The sequence below is a fragment of the Oryza glaberrima genome, chromosome 12 (assembly GCF_000147395.1).
Source record: "Oryza glaberrima chromosome 12, OglaRS2, whole genome shotgun sequence".
Lineage (NCBI taxonomy): Eukaryota > Viridiplantae > Streptophyta > Magnoliopsida > Poales > Poaceae > Oryza > Oryza glaberrima.
This window is the reverse complement of record NC_068337.1, coordinates 151,350-167,318: the sequence shown is the minus strand read 5'-3', so window position 1 is coordinate 167,318 and position 15,969 is coordinate 151,350. Positions and strand designations below refer to the sequence as shown.

At 41.8% G+C, this 15,969-nt stretch overlaps 3 protein-coding genes across 4 annotated transcripts; 1 reads left to right on the top strand and 2 right to left on the bottom strand.

The window, feature by feature from the left end:
* Positions 1-5: 5 nt before the first annotated feature.
* On the bottom strand, positions 6-6,732 carry LOC127757519 (uncharacterized). 2 transcript variants are annotated; one of them, XM_052283044.1, is made up of 14 exons: positions 6,502-6,731; positions 6,101-6,200; positions 5,896-6,023; positions 5,520-5,682; positions 5,311-5,423; positions 4,512-4,595; positions 4,380-4,428; positions 4,199-4,290; positions 3,825-3,954; positions 3,652-3,728; positions 1,961-3,576; positions 1,415-1,612; positions 595-1,339; positions 6-378 (listed from the first exon to the last, which is right to left on the bottom strand). In XM_052283044.1, coding segments are annotated over exons 1-13 (3,291 nt in total). In that variant the 5' UTR covers positions 6,504-6,731; the 3' UTR covers positions 6-378; positions 595-800. The 2 variants fall into 2 exon arrangements, with proteins under 2 accessions (XP_052139004.1, XP_052139003.1); XM_052283043.1 differs by having other exon boundaries at positions 595-1,612; positions 6,502-6,732.
* A 1,806-nt stretch (positions 6,733-8,538) lies between these two features.
* Positions 8,539-12,294, top strand: LOC127757442 (NEDD8-specific protease 1-like). The gene is given in 4 exon segments (XM_052282941.1): positions 8,539-9,371; positions 10,124-10,166; positions 10,169-10,204; positions 11,030-12,294. Coding segments are annotated over 4 exon segments (1,371 nt in total). The 5' UTR covers positions 8,539-8,658; the 3' UTR covers positions 11,609-12,294.
* A 564-nt stretch (positions 12,295-12,858) lies between these two features.
* LOC127757441 (protein TONNEAU 1a-like) lies at positions 12,859-15,969 on the bottom strand. The gene is made up of 8 exons (XM_052282940.1): positions 15,722-15,969; positions 15,039-15,171; positions 14,633-14,721; positions 14,410-14,532; positions 13,501-13,640; positions 13,388-13,413; positions 13,154-13,310; positions 12,859-13,072 (listed from the first exon to the last, which is right to left on the bottom strand). The coding sequence occupies exons 1-8, from the start codon at positions 15,806-15,808 to the stop codon at positions 13,048-13,050; spliced, it is 780 nt and encodes a 259-aa protein (XP_052138900.1). The 5' UTR covers positions 15,809-15,969; the 3' UTR covers positions 12,859-13,047.

Genomic DNA, 15,969 nt, shown 5'->3' with positions numbered 1-15,969 from the left:
TGATATTATTAACAACAGCACACCCAAGTACTCCTCGACCTTGTTTTTGATTCAACACCAAACAACACCCAATTCAGCATAAGCTGGCCTGGTACCATATAGCCATTTACGTTTGGTTCAGCAAACCCATCAACAAAATAATCTCATGTGCACCACAAAAGCTACTAGCAACGAGTAACGTATCATGTACAAAATGACGCTTTTACTATGCCAAAACCAAGAAAATATTTCCACATGACGGCAAAAAAAGAAGAAAGAAGCAAATGCTAAACGGTTTATATATTCTCGAGTCTGCTTCCACCACAAGTATATATAAACTTGAAGGACAACCTCATGGATGCATCTTTGATATATATATCCTTTCGCCCAAAACAGAATCTGATGACCAAACGAGGCAAATGGTGAGTAACTTGCCAGCAAATTCCAGAACAAACACAGCAACAAATTCCAGAATAAAATGGAAGAGACCAAGCACAAACAGTACTAACCAATGCAATAAGAAGATAACTCACACCACCTATCCAGGACAAGGGGTAGCAAGCCATGCATATAATATAGTAAAAAAAGAAGTGAATAGAATGGTGAAACACAAACCTGGTGCTTGAAACGTCTGGTTACACACCCAGTTTCATGCTGGTCCACTTGAATCCAATGCCTTTCAATAAACACTCATGCGCCAATCCACAAGCTCAACAATCACCAAGTTGAGTATCTTGAGCCTGTGCAACCAATCAATTTCAAGAACTGAGAAATGTGCAAGTTAGCTGGGTGATAGGTCAAGTCGCATCTCCCAAAGATAATCACAGTCCAAAAGCTCTGTTATACAGATCATTTGAACCCAGCATGTGGAAGTTGTTTGCTTCAGTTGGATATAACATCCTTGACATGTCAGGCATGGAAACATTATTCCCTTGTCTCAAATCACCCCAGCCATCCCAATGACCATTTGTAAGATCTGAGCTTCTAGGTTGTTGGAGTGACATCTGTGTGTAAGAGGATAGAGAACCATGGTTCTGAGGTATAAGTCGGGATGCAAGATAATTATCATTCATAGGGTTGAATGCATCTTGAACATGTTCTGCAAATCCAACATTTTGATGGGAAGGCCCGTTCTGCTGCATAAGTAATTGAAACCTTGGATCATTTGATGTTTGCAACTGCGAAGGAAAAGTATGGGAAGTTTTCATCTCCAACCCTGAATCACTTATTCCAGGCATCCGCCCTTTACCCACAGCCAATATAGCAGGATCAACAAATTCTATATCACTTGTTTGTCTAGCTAACTGTGGTTGATAATGGCTAGTATTTATACCCAAAAGATCATCAAATGGGCGAGTTTCTGCAAAACATTGCAAACTTATTAGAAACTGAAATTGTTTTAGGAGAAGCAGAGAGAGAGAGAGAGAGAGAGAACCTGAGTATGCCGAACCATAGATCTGATTAGACCCACCCTGAGAAGAAAATCCAGGAGGGGGATTAGGCCCATTATGAGATGAAAATCCTGGAGGTGGATTCAACCCCTCATGGGATGAAAATCCAGAAGAAAACCCAGGAGGAACTCTTGCTGGTGCTGAAAATCCAGGAGGCGCGGATACTTTAGGCTTTGATGTGCCTGAAAAAGCATTTTTTTTTGTAAGTACATAGAAGTACCATGGTGAAAACATCAGTTACTAAAATGCTTCAACATAAAAACACAGTGCATTTTATACTTAATAGCTCCACAACCCAATCACATATGTTACAAGATTGCCAACATTGAATTAAAAGAGGGGAATGGGTGCACAAACATTGGATCCCTTCTGTATCCTAGCGAATATATCTATTTGTTTTGTGACACATTAATATTACCTCAAATATATAAAATAAATATTAAAATAAAAACATTAACTGCAGTACTGCATCTCACTGTTCATTAAGAATTTAATAAACAAGCAGCGTAATATAACTTCATACTACTCACCGGTAGCTAGCATATCCAACATAGTAAGAGAGTTGCTCTTTGAGAAACCTTCCTCAGGAGATTGAAATGCAATGCCACTCTGATAAATGTTTCCATGAGAATTCTGGGATGGCAAACTGAAATTCTGCTCACTTTTATAATTTCTCATAGATGAATCTAGGAGGCTTCCTTGATTATCTTGTCTAGCAAATGAAAATCTAGACTCACTATTGCTGGTTTTTGTTTTCCATGAACGTGCATCAAAAAGCACATCGTTCTTTTCAGATGCACTAAGCATCTTAGCAAAATTGTTAGCCGTTGAATACGACTCATCCCATGGATCAAACTCCAAAGACAAAATATCAGCAATTATGCTGCTCTCATCCTTATTTACACTTACAGCCTTGTCAAAACTGCCTATGTTATCAATTCTCACTGCACCAACTGCTCCAGGCTGATGGTTTTTCATTCTACGATGTTCAGAAACCTTACCAGGTGCATATATAGTCCCTAGCCCTTCTTGATGTCCATTTAACATGGTAGAAGTGCTGTCAACTGAAGATAACAGCCCAGGTTGCATCATTGTGGAAGTTCTATCACTTGATGTATGGTTAATCTCTTTACCATTCCACAGTGAAGTAGGAGAAGTGTTAGGGAAATGGACATATGGTGAAGACGAAGCTTGATCAGCAGCATCCAGCACTCTACCATGAGATTTATCAGTGGCTACTGCATAACTTTCTATGTCATTTAACTGAGGAGACACACTACTCTGGATATCTGAACACCAATCACGATGCTTATCTGAACTAGGCTGACATGTAGAATCATTACAGTCAGCAAGTTTCAAATTCTGACTAAAGGGCACCACAACTGAAGTACTTAGGATTGCATCCGGTTGTTGGTTTTCGGCAATACTTTGAACCCCATCTTTTCTGCTTAATGTTACTGAAGATACTCCAACAGACAGCCTATCAATATCCGTGCTCTCAGATCTAGTATCTTCGGTTGCTGTGTCAATAGCTGCTTGATTAGATTGGTCCTTTCTAATTACCAAAGTAGAAGTTTTAGAAGCCATGTTGGTTACTTGGTAATCACCATCACCATCCTTTACTTCTGATTTAGAAACCAATGGACTTAATACACAATTTAGAGGACTTTGCCTGGTACTGTTTACTGCGATGTCTTTCTTTGGTGATGTCGTTGACTTCGATGTAAGATGCCCTGATTCAGCTCGCTTTGAAGAAACTGAACATTCAAACTTTCCATTGTCATTTACAACCTGCTTCTCGTCACTTCCTTTTGACATGCCATCTGATGTGATGACATCATCGTTCCAAGCTGAAGGTATGGTAGAGAAGTCTATGTCAAGCGATGACTCCAGTGATGTTACAGCTTGGGTTTCCTTTGCAATACCAGGCTTATATGGCTTCAAGGTTTTAGACAAACTATCTCGTCCTTCCGTCATTTTCGGAACTGTGCTTGTGTCATCATTCCATGAAGAAGGTAGTTTTGTACTTGAAACAGTCGAAGAACTCGAGAATGAATTACTTTGAGGATCTGCTTTTGATTTAGTAAGAGATTGTGACGATGCCACCCCAGTTGCTGTTGTCCTGGTATTCAAATCGCGATGCCCCCTGCTCATACCAAAAAAATTTTAGCAACAAATTCACATTTTAAAACATATCATGAGACCCTAAGCAGCATCATACCATGAAGCAGCTGGTGGAAGTGTGGATCTCCCAGAACTACTGTTTGGAGGCGAAAGCCTGGATTGATTTGCAGTATTCTGTACAAAATAAGACCAGTTAATGTAGCAGCATGAAATCAAACAGAAATGAACATGTCCAGTGTCCCAATGGATTTTTCAGTATAAAAAACATACAGTTATTCCATTCTTGATTGGATGTTTAGCTGCAACCACTGCACTATATGAGAAATCTTCTGCTGGAGGAGGTAATACAGTCCCTGCGCGTCTTTGAGAAACATTAGACGCCATTTGGGGAACCCTACTCCTGTAGGAACGAGAGATGATGAGTCGAAAGCACCAATCAGAACTACTGAAAATCTTAGCATTTAGCAAAGCATAATAATTCATGCATAGTATAGGGAAAAGTTGATAGACTACAAATTCTCAGAACAGAAGAGCATTATATAGTAACAGTAGCAGTAGGCTTGGCAGGGGAAAAAGTACATATGGGGTACCATAATAAGGAACAGTGGAACTTTCCACACATATGTTCAACGAGCTCAGCTTACCTTGTATATGCTGAGATTATCTCATCTTTAGTGAAACTATCTTCCTGGCTTCCTACATCATGTAAATAGAGACAATCTGGATTTCCACAGGTCTAAAAAAGAGAAGAAAAAAGCCCTCAGAAGGATGGCAGTAGGTAGAGTAATGGTAAATAAAGCTGCCAGGATGAAGCAACGAGTATACCATGTTCCGCAGCCATGCATGGCAATACTTTGTAGTACCAAAGCACGCTCTGCAACAAACCATTAACGATTAGGCTAACTGCGTTATGTAAAAAAAACTGCTGCAATAAGGCTACAAAGCATAGAGGGTGACCTTAACACTTTCCCTTCCAAAACAAAATTGTGTACAGCTTGAATACACCTGATGGCCTCTTCTTCTTTGGCATATGTAATATATCTGAAAACATCACAATAATGAGCCCATTTTCAACACACACAGTGCATTCTATATACAATCTAAGTTTCACATTTTGGAATCTACATGGATCCAGTCGATGCTGAGGATTCCTAAGAGAAAGATGGAGCTGCATTCAAAGAACTACAAAGTGCTCAGACAGGAAAATTTTGATAATCCTTGAGGTAAATTCTATGAAATACCTGACATCTGCATATGCAAAGGTTCTGAGCTCAATCAGACTTATGATGTAAACATACAATTAGTACATACCATAGTTAATATAATAATCATGATATGACTGAAGCAGTCACGTTTGCATTTATCTGATTATTCAACACTAGAAATCTACATCTTTTGCTTTGGCTACTAGGCTGCTAGGTGTGGCATTCACTGATTCACAAATGGATATGGAAATTAATGATCCTTAGTCAAATCATACTGTTAAGTAGGTAATATAAATCTGAAATTAATTGCAAGAACATGGACATATCATATTTGAATTAGCCATCATTTTCATCTATATTTAAGCATATAATTTCTCAACAATAAATCACCTATGCTTAAATGCTCTAGGCTTGGAAAGTACAGGAGAGCATAACTTGAAAACACCACTTGTACATACGGTAAGATATATCTGATCACTTGAAATAATAGGTCATGTTTATCCATGAGAGAAACATCATAAACATGTGGCATGAGATTCACATAAACATACACGCTGATACTGTTGTTTGTTGGTGCCTGCTGGGAAGGAGCCCCAGTCGGCCGAGAAACTGAAACTTTCAGAACCTTGCCATACTGACCAAAGTATTCCCTGCGCTCAAGTATCTGAAATAAAAAATGAATTGTGTTGCCAAGGTGAGAAACAAAATATACACATTACTCAGTTGAAAAGAATCTGTCTGTGCACAATATGGTACTCACGCTTTCGTTGCATAAATTTGCAGGTAGTCCAATTATGTACACGAGGTTTCTCTGGATAACCCTGACGCTAGCAAGATGTTTCTTAGCTTCCACAGTTACCGCGGCCTTTGACTTGACCTTTTGGGTCTTCTGTTTCTTGTCCACATTTTTCTCCACTACCGTCCTGTTTCCATTAAAAGAAGCATAAGTACAAAATTTCCGATGCGATAGACAGGTAAAAGAAGTTGCTTATGGCGCTTTGCAAACCACAATTCACGACAACTGGGTGATGTTTCGTTTTGTTGAACTGAAGACCCTAAGCTCTTGTGCGGCCATCTTCGCATGTCAGTGCAGTTAGTGAGGTGAAAGGAAAAAAGACGGTTTGAGATGGAGGGACCTGTCACAAGTGGCAGCCATCTTGACAATCCTATCTTTGTCATAGCGAGTGCGGCATGCGGGGCAGCGGCCCTCAGTGTCCTCTTTCTCAGCCATATCAATGATGTGGTGCCAGCACCAGACACAAATCTGCAGTGAGATGCAAAAGGGAGGTGAATGGAAGGGGGGTGTGGAGAGTAGAGTGGTGGGGAGGGAAGGGAAGAAACCTCATAGCCGCATTTGCAGGGCTTGAGCTGCTGGTCAGTGATGTCCATGTCCTCAGCACAGAGCGGGCAGGTGCGGTCTCCATCGTCGCTCATGGTCATCCTTCGGGAGCAATTCAGCGGCAGGAGACATGAAAGATAATATTATTAGTAGTACATGAGATTGTTTGTTTGTGGGAATAACAATCTGTAGTAACACGGTGTAATCAATCAATCCCTAATAAGAGAGAGAAGCTTCCTATCATCAAATCGAATAAACGAGAAAGTGAGGGGTGGGGGGGCAAGCGCAGGGGCTGATCCTTCAAATCGAGGATCCAATCCAAAGAGTCTATTATGCTCCCAAGTGGATTGGAGCAACAATCAGAAAAGAAAAAGGGGGGGATCAGAGAGGGTGAAGTACTCACATTCCGATGGGGGAAACCCTAGGTAGGTGGTCAAAACGGGGGCGGCGGTGGGAATCGATCGATCGATGAGAGGGAGGGGGCGCCGGCGGGTGGATGGATGGATGGGGGGAGTCGCGTACGATCGATGGCCGTCTATGGAGTCTCTCTCTCCTCCGCTGCTTGCTGGCTGGTGTCGTCGTGTTCGCGTATGGTGGTGATGAGGAAGGAGGAACGAGTAAGGAAGAAGACGAGGGATGGAGGGACCCGGATCTCCTCCTCCTGTGCCCTCCCCTGTGCCTTCCTCTTCTTTTTTTTTCTTTCTTTTTCTTTTTTATTTTTAAGTAAGTTGCATATTCCAATATTTTCATTTTATTGCTACCTATTGTTACCACATTTACACTTTGGTCTGTTGATTCACATGTTAGCCACTTATCTTCTTCCTCCCTACCTCGTCACCTCTATTTTTCATTATCTTATATGCTCCCAACAAAAACATATATGTGTTGCTTCTGACCGCCACGGTGTCGTCGTCCACTATGAGTACAAAATCATGCTACATCAAGAATCATCCATTGCATGCTATTATTGCTAACTCTGACTCACTTCCCTTTTTCCAAGTCATCGAGCCCCCCTCTCTCAACTTTGTTCCATCGTTTGAACTGCTTGTTCGCTCAATGACTAGAAAAGGCATCAACTATACTATCTGCACGATTTAGAATATAACATTGCTTTGAAAGTCCTTTTCTCCCATTCATATCTCTTGTCCTCCCCATTGTCTATGTTAACCGCTAATATTAGTAGAGATTGCGCCCGATCAGGGGCCAGCACATATGGATTTCAAGCATGAGCACCACAGCGCCGGAGGACTTCAACTCAAAATAAACATTGACACAGCACATGAACATAGCTCAAGAGGCCACCGGCAACACAAAGCTCGAGCTCAAAGTGTGGATGGCATGGGCTAAGCGAGCAACTCTAAAGTATGGGTGACAATGATGGTGGCAAATATAGGAAGCCAGAGGTGAGGGAGAGATGAAAAGATGGAGATAACGAGTCTAAATTACACTAGAGGTAAGATTACCTAACTCAAAGTAAAAACATTTGCTAAAGAGTGATCCAATATAAAACTTTTGTAAATATACCTAGCCATTGTGCAATTAACTTTTTTTTTCCAATAGAGGGGGTCTTTATGTATGCCCAGGAGTACATGTCATATTTGGACAGTGCTCTGACCTGGGGCTCTTGCCTAGACATGTGCATGTAGCTATAGGCGTATGAAATTGGACGCTCGGGAATGATGCTTTGCTCAAGCGTGATTTGTCAGGGCATGATCCAAACATGCACTATGTGTTAATGTATAGTAGCCACTCTACTTTGGTTAAGTACCTAATCAGGTAATAGTGTCAACATATTGCATTAAGATGATTGTAGTGATCAATTATATCCAATTATTACCAAAGATCTTATTAGTTGTCACATACTATTTTGTGAATGGTGTTGACGCAAAGTAATCGTATAATAATCCAAGTTATATTGGGATGAAGGGCATGTGTACATCAAATAATTGATAAAAAAAAACAAAATCAAACACAGTTTTTATAAGTCTGAAAAGCTCTCTTTGTCCTTAATACAGGAATCCTTATATAGCATAATGAAGTATCTACATTATGTTGTTTTGTCAAACGAGTAAGGATTGTCTCGTTACATGTTCTTTCGTTCTCGTATTGCATTATCTGCTAAGCTACATTATGTGTTACAAATGTTGAAGCTAACTCACAAACCCACTCGTTGTCCTCCGAAAAATGAGTTAGTTGTTAAATAAAAAGATATGATTGAGATCAACAGCGAAATGACAAAATAGACTGCACGGATCTACAGCGATCCCACGGCATTTAGGCCCTGTTTAGTTCACACCAAACTTTTCCCCAACTCCCAACTTTCCATCACACCACATCATATCCTAAAATTTCCTACACATATAAACTCTTAACTTTTTTTTACAAACTACCAATTTTCCCCAAACTTGTCACCAATTATATGAAATAAACATAGCCTTAGAGAGATTAATAAATTAATACTATTCCGAAGAGGGTTAAGGGATATCCCCTGGCCTGAACGCGCAAATTAAACCGGAGGGCGAGCCCCTTGTCTCCCTCTCCTCCGCCCACCCCACCGGCGATGGCACACGGCGGCGGCGAGGAAGAGGAGGAGCGGGTGCTGAGCCACGGCGACGTGGTGCTGCTCCGCTGCGACCTCACCATCCTCCGTGGCCCCCACTTCCTCAACGACCGCATCATCGCCTTCTACCTCGCCCACCTCGCCGCCGACCACCACGACGACGACCTACTCCTGCTTCCCCCCTCCGTCCCCTACCTCCTGTCCAACCTCCCCGACCCCGCCTCCGTCGCCGCCGTCGCCGACCCCCTCCGCCTCGCCTCCCGCCGCCTCGTCCTCCTCCCCGTCAACGACAACCCCGACGTCTCCCACGCCGAGGGCGGCTCCCACTGGACCCTCCTCGTCCTCGACAACTCCAACGCCGTCTCCGGCCCCCGCTTCGTCCACCACGACAGCCTCCCACCCACCAACCTGCCCTCCGCGCGCCGCCTCGCCGCCGTGCTCCGCCCGCTGCTCCCCGCCTCCGCGATCCCGCTCATCGAGGGCCCCACGCCCAGGCAGACAAACGGCTACGACTGCGGCGTCTTCGTGCTAGCGGTGGCCAGGGCCATCTGCAACTGGTGGCTCACCCGCGCCCGCCATTCCGATTCCGATTCCGATTGGTTGGAGGCCGTGAAGAGGGAGGTGAACGCCGACAGCGTCAAGGCCATGAGGACCCAGCTGCTGCAGCTCATCCATACCCTCATCCAAAACAACACCACCACCAACCAACATTCGTGCTAGCTAGCTGTTGCTCTTTCACAACTTATTTGTAGTCTTCGTGTTCTTACTGATATTATATATATGGTTTTCTGTGAGCACAGCAAGAACAACATGTACAAATAGAACAGGTCTTGTGTAGTAATCTTTTTGCAGAATTTTGGGGTCCAAATACTCTTTACTGTTGGTTATGGTTAATGAAACAATGCTATTGTGCCTATTATTTGAGTATAAATGGTTGAATCAGTGTTGGAGCTCATAGCCTTATGTTCTGTGATCCATATAGAACAACAACAGCAACCAACAGTCCTAGCTATTGATTCATTCTGTGCTGCTCTTGAGAGCTTAATTGTCTCTGTGCTTGCGGTGATTGTTTTCCCCTGAGCTTGCAACAAGGACATGTAGACTATACTAGGTCTTGTGTAAGTAAGTAGTAATCCATTTTGCAGAATTCATCAGTTCAAATACTCTTTATTACTGCTGTTTATGGTTAATGCAACAATGCTACTGTGCTTATGCTTGCAAGTTACTTGAGTATATGGTTGAATCAGTGTTGGAGCTCATGGTCTTATCTTATGTTTTTGTGATCCACAGATTAAATTGGTACATTACCTAGTAATGTTAGATGAGCCGAGTCATTGGTATTTGCATTTGGTAAACTGCAGCAAGGAGGGCAGCTATCTGGCATCTGCCAGTCTACCTACCACTTCCGGACCTAACAGTCATACATGCATCCTTAACTATCTTCCTTTTCTCCTCTCCTTATCAGCCCTTCAACTCAACTTCCTTCTCACCCTTCGATTGCATCTACCAGTCTCTGCCTGTCACAGCACAAGACTTTGGGACTTGGGTATGTGAACTATGATTCTTCTTCCTTTCTCAATTTTTGCTTTGTACATGCACAAGAGGAAAACAAGTAAACATCTTGAAATAAAGAATTATTACTTCAGCATGTTCTGCATGTTTTGTTGCTTGGTCTCAACCAGGCTTCAAAATTCAGCTATAGATTGCATAAATTCACTTTTTTTTTCCATGCATGCTATTTTGTTCCAGTATCACTCTTCTCTTCTTTTTTTTTTGGTCAATTCCTCAGTTTTACATCTAGCTCACTATGAGTTTCCCTCTGTTCTCTTTTATTCATTCACCACGTACAGGTAGCAGCAGAGGGGAGCACATCCATGACTTGTGTTCATAAATTTTGTGTTATTCTACCTTCTTTCTTTGTCATTTCACTTTGGTACATAAACTGTGCTAAAAATTTCACCAGTGCGATATGCAAAGCCACAAGAAGGTTGCTGCTGTGAAGCCTGTGGCTTCCAGGCCTTCTTCCAGATTGAGGTCCTTCTCAATGCTCCAGGAAGACTCCACTGCTATTGATTCTCCTTGGGTTACTTCCCTGGAGGAGATTATATTAAGGCGTCCAAAGGCAACGCGATTCACACACCCATTGAGTAATTCATCGACAGAAATTGCTGCAACCAGAGTCAGTTCGATACGAAATTCAACTTCTCTGTTTCCTGGAAAGAAATTTCATTTTCTTTCTGACAGTTACATAATTTTGCACCTTCTTTTAAATGATGCTTTTTATAATTATACATCTGTCCATTAGATTATTTTGAACCTACCTTTGACATGATCATATGGTCATTTTCTAACAACATGCTGAACTTTTTAGTTAGAAGACAGTGGAACACATACAACATACGATCAAAAGAAAGCAGATACAGGAAAGGGGGCCTGTTGGGACAATTTGACAGTGTCCCAGAGTGTCAGGAAGCCAAATGTCAGTGCGAAGAACAGTTTGTCCTACGATGGCTACAGCTGGAGGAAGTATGGGCAGAAGCAAGTGAAAGGGAGCGAGTTCCCACGGAGCTACTACAAGTGCACTCACCCAACATGCCCTGTCAAGAGAAAGGTGGAGATGACACCAGATGGCCGGATTGCTGAAATTGTATACAACGGTGAGCACAACCACCCCAAACCTCATCCTCCAAGAAAGCCAACATTATCAACAAGTGTGGAGACTCTGGTTGCCACTAATGATGCTGGATTAGAAAACAAGTTAGAAGGATGTGACCAAGCTATTGGTTCTGATGCTGTTGTTGAAGCATTAAGAGGTGGTTGTCACTGCTTGGATGAATTTAGAAATGGTAATGAGATCAGTGACTGCAAGAAAAGGTATGCTTATGCTGTAATTTTCATTCAGAACTTACTAATGTTTTTTTGTGCCAAAAATGTGCAAGTGGTTGCTTAAAATATCAAGTAGCATATTATGATATTTACGTTACAGACCCACAGCCTCCTTGGAGGACACTCCTAGATGATTGCTGTGAAATTGTCGTGTGCCTAGGCTTTTCCGTTTTGGAGTGAGATTTCATGATGGTTCATGTAAGAGAATTCTGGCACAACCGCATAATATAATTAATTTAGGTTCACATTTGGTAGCTGAATATGTTCAGGAAAAGCAGTAATGTTGATAGCTGAATAGGTATTGATTGGCAATGAATTCATTCACTGTAAAGTTGACAATCTATGTCGTGAAATTCATGCACTTTGTAGGACCTTGCTGACTAATCTATTCAGAGGAAAAAAAAATCAGCAACATGAAAATAGCTGCCCTAGAATGCCTCATCCAAGAATTGTTCCATGCCACTGTATATCAAGGTTGAGGTAACTGCAAACTAGGAAGGACTGCCTTGTTAACTTACTGATATGAAAAAAAGAAAAAGAGATACAGATTTGTGTATATAAGTCCGCTCAAAATTCCATATGCTGAAGAACACATGCAGTCGTACTTGCGATTGTCTGTGCTTGTTTGGAGTTAGTACACTTGTTTAACCCCTGAAATGTAATTGTCGCTTCACCTTTTGTATTTTCTGTAAGAAAATTGTCAATCAGTGCTACATAGTATAGGTTTGTGTCATGTGTTGCTACGATGTTAAGTGCTTGGATGTGCATTGCAGGAGTAATTAGAGATGCAGCACGCGCGAGTACGTGGATGATCAGAGGGAAGGCATAATCTCGAGATCAATCTACTCATCTTGGAACAATACCAGTAGCATTGGCAGCAATTATTGGCATGTTAACGTGGTATACTCCTCAAACAAAACAAAAAGGGGAATAATGTCAGTGAACTGAGTGAGGTGTTAATAGGCAATTGCTAGGCCTCCGAACTAGTGTGCTGTCACTCTACTAGCTAGATTAGGCATAAATTACCAAATGATACTGTGACAAAACTGAAATGTAACCACTCCAGAATCTTGGTTTAACACATTGTTTATGTGCAAATTGGTTTTATCAAATGATACCGCTGGGAATTGTTGTTGGCAACTAATAAGTGAATGCTGCTCAAAGGAGTTACAAGAGGAGCAGGAAACTGGATTTGGAGAGAACTGCTGCTGCAGGTCAGGTTTGTATGCACGTTGTAACAAGAATTCCCGATGTAAGCAAAAGCAAATTTGTTAGAAACTACACGCAACTAAAATTATACGCACAAGAACAAGATTGTCCAGCAGAAATCAAATCCCATATATGGTGCATAAACAAATGAGCTAGGAGTACAGTAGGCATGATCAACACTGAGCATTCTTCTACGCAAGCGCACAATCCCACCGCAGCAACCAAAACGATACAAATGGCCCAAGGGGGTCCAAGCAGCGCAATGGTGAATTGGACTCATCCCACCTTCCGATTTTACTCAGCACCGTCGCCTGGATGCCTGGAAACAGATATTCTATGATCAGAAACAAATGGCCAGGCAAAAAGGGAAGGTGCAAAGAAGCAAGGCAATAGTTCCAACCTCCAAGAAGTCGTCAGATTGCGAGCTTTCCGGTCTAGCTGGACGTTTTCTAGAGCACTTGATGCTCGCAACACTTCTTCAGAGATATCATCAGCATCATATCTCCAGTTGTATTCATCCTTCCTTGCATTGGAAGCCGAAGACCCCCCTCTTCGGTCTGAATGTCCAAAGCGCTAGCTTTAGAGGAGCACTCTAGCATAAAATAAACAAACCGAGAAAAAAATTATAATTTACCTGACATCTGTGACGATGGCATTGGCCTGCGAGTTGCAAGGAAATGTTACCTGTGTTTTGAGGAAACAACAAATATCTGCAAATTGAATAGCTGAATAGTAGTAAGCTGTTACCTTCCCATAGGAGGCAAGCCTGTAACTGAAGAAGACGACGGTGGCCTTCTCGTGTTCCTATGTTCAGCATTTAGAGCCGGATCCGACTCGGAATTGATTATTCTCCTACCAGTACCAGCCATCCTTGTTTGAGACAAATTCTGCTCAATGCAGCAATTCAAGTAACCAAAATCAGGCAATATAAGCAAATAAAGATTAAAACTAAGATATGTAAAAATGCATTTTCTTTTAGAAGAGTAAGAGAAAGAGAGAGTTTGGGGTTATGATAGGTTCTACACCCACCTCACTCTAGATTTTTCGTGGTTAAAAAATATGTAGCCTTGTGTGTATTATTTGTAGAAATTCCATAGAAAAGTATTGTATATCTGTATACAAGTATACATAGGTGCTCATTTCGTCTCATTTAATCAAGTGAATAAGTTTTAGCGATAATTATTTATCTATTGTATTTTATATTTTATACATAGTATAGCTAGTTGAAATCTATGCAACACAAGGACATTTTACTAGTATCACTAATCGAAGTGTTGATAGCTAATTCATGTGCTCAAGAACAGCGAAAGAAAAATGTGGATATCTTTCCTTACTCTTATAAAAGAGAGTAGTGGTGGTGGTGAGTGGTGAATCTGCCACCCCTCCCACCACCAACTCTCTACTATTTGAAAAAGAAAAAGGTCAAGTAGGACCAAAGGGTCCACATGTCAACCACCTCCATTACCAATTCCTTACATTTTATTAAAAGAAAAAAGTATGCAGGAAATGATGGTAATAATGGGTTAATAATAATTTTCTTTAATTAAAATCCTGTTGCAACACAGGGATTTTAATTAAATCAAAATTCCATAAACAGAAAGATTTCCATATACATTTATATACTGTCTGCCTGAGACTCTGAGTTAGCAAGAGTACCTCATATTTGAGATATCCTTCAAGAACATCTAGAAGCATGGGGCCACTTTCAGCACTCCTGCTCCCTTCAGCTCCGCTTTTGTTAGAAAAATCCTTTAATTCATTCTTCCAGAAGTCCTTTGGCTGATTTACAAATGCAACAGCCAACAATCAATAGCAGCATTAGCAGATGTTGATTTTGGACATATCCATCCAAGATTTATGAGATATGGCAAACTGTTACCAGATTACATTCAGGCAGATAAACTTTCATCGTGTGACTTAGCTGGGCCCACTCCAAGTATTCACTTACAAGTGCTGTTAATAACCTACCTGAGAGCAGTAGAAAATGTTCGACGTAAATCAATTATAAACGAAGAAGAAACTATGCAGCAGAAATGAAAGGCAAAGACTAACTAATCATCAGCAGGATAGAAAAAAGGTTCTTTCATAAGCGTAGAAGAGAAAGATGAAGTGAATAAAGATGCTACTTTGGCACAATGGTGGCATTTTGGCAAGCTGCAAATTCACAGAATGGTATGAAAACAAATCTCCAAAAAAGGAATCTAGAGAATCATATATATGAGATAAATTATTTATGAAGCAGCATGGGAAACAATCTGAACTTCTGGGTAGAAAAGAAGGCAAACCTGATGGTGAAGCATGCAGCTGCTTAGCTCGGTCATTGCAGCTACCAAGCAAAGCGGGATTCCCACCATCATCATTCTCCACTACCCTATCCTCCTCTTCTATGGCCTCGAACACACTTGCTCTTAGCTCAGCCTACTCAAGCAAGAGTGCAAGACAAGATCACGCCTTATGGTAATAGGAGGGTTTTCGTATGTAATGTAATGTAATGGTTCTTGAAACTGAAGAGAGCACATGGCTTTATAACCTGGCTTCAACAGATGAGGAAAAGTAGAGCTATCCACTTCCTTCCTCAAGGATAATACTATTATCTAAATTTCGGACATAGATTTAACAAAAAAATTAAATAGCAGATGTCTAGAATCTTGGCACACGAGGAATGGCATGTGCGTAGATCAACATTTTGCACTCTAATTGACAATGCAAACAAAAGTAGGGCAAGCGTGAGATCCCTTTTTGTTTAACAAATTGAAACCTAAATAGAGCAGTAGACTTTGTCAAGACGAGAAAATTCCTTCAACAAGTGCAGAGCAAGTGCGGCGCATGGAAGTCGAAGGTGAGAGGAAGCAATAAACAGTGAAGAGAAGCAATTCCGGCGGGCCGGAGATTGAGATCCGCAAGTAGTGAGTCAGATCCGCAGAAAGGTGAGCAAGAGAAGAGAAGAAGAGGGATGGGGGATTTGTACCCTGATCTTGGCGAGGACGCCCTTCTTCTCGAGGGTGCGGGTGACGAGCGTCTTGAGCTCCATCATCTCCCGCGCGTAGTCGTCCATCCCCCCTTCCGCCTGCCTCTCTCTCTCTCTCTCTCGGAAAACGAGGGGAGGCGGCGCCGGAGCCGGAGAAGAGAGAGAGAAAGAGGGGGGCACTGCGGCTGCGTCCTGTCTTTGACAGACAGGTGGGCCCCCTCTCTCAATCGCATCTACTAGGGAGGGGG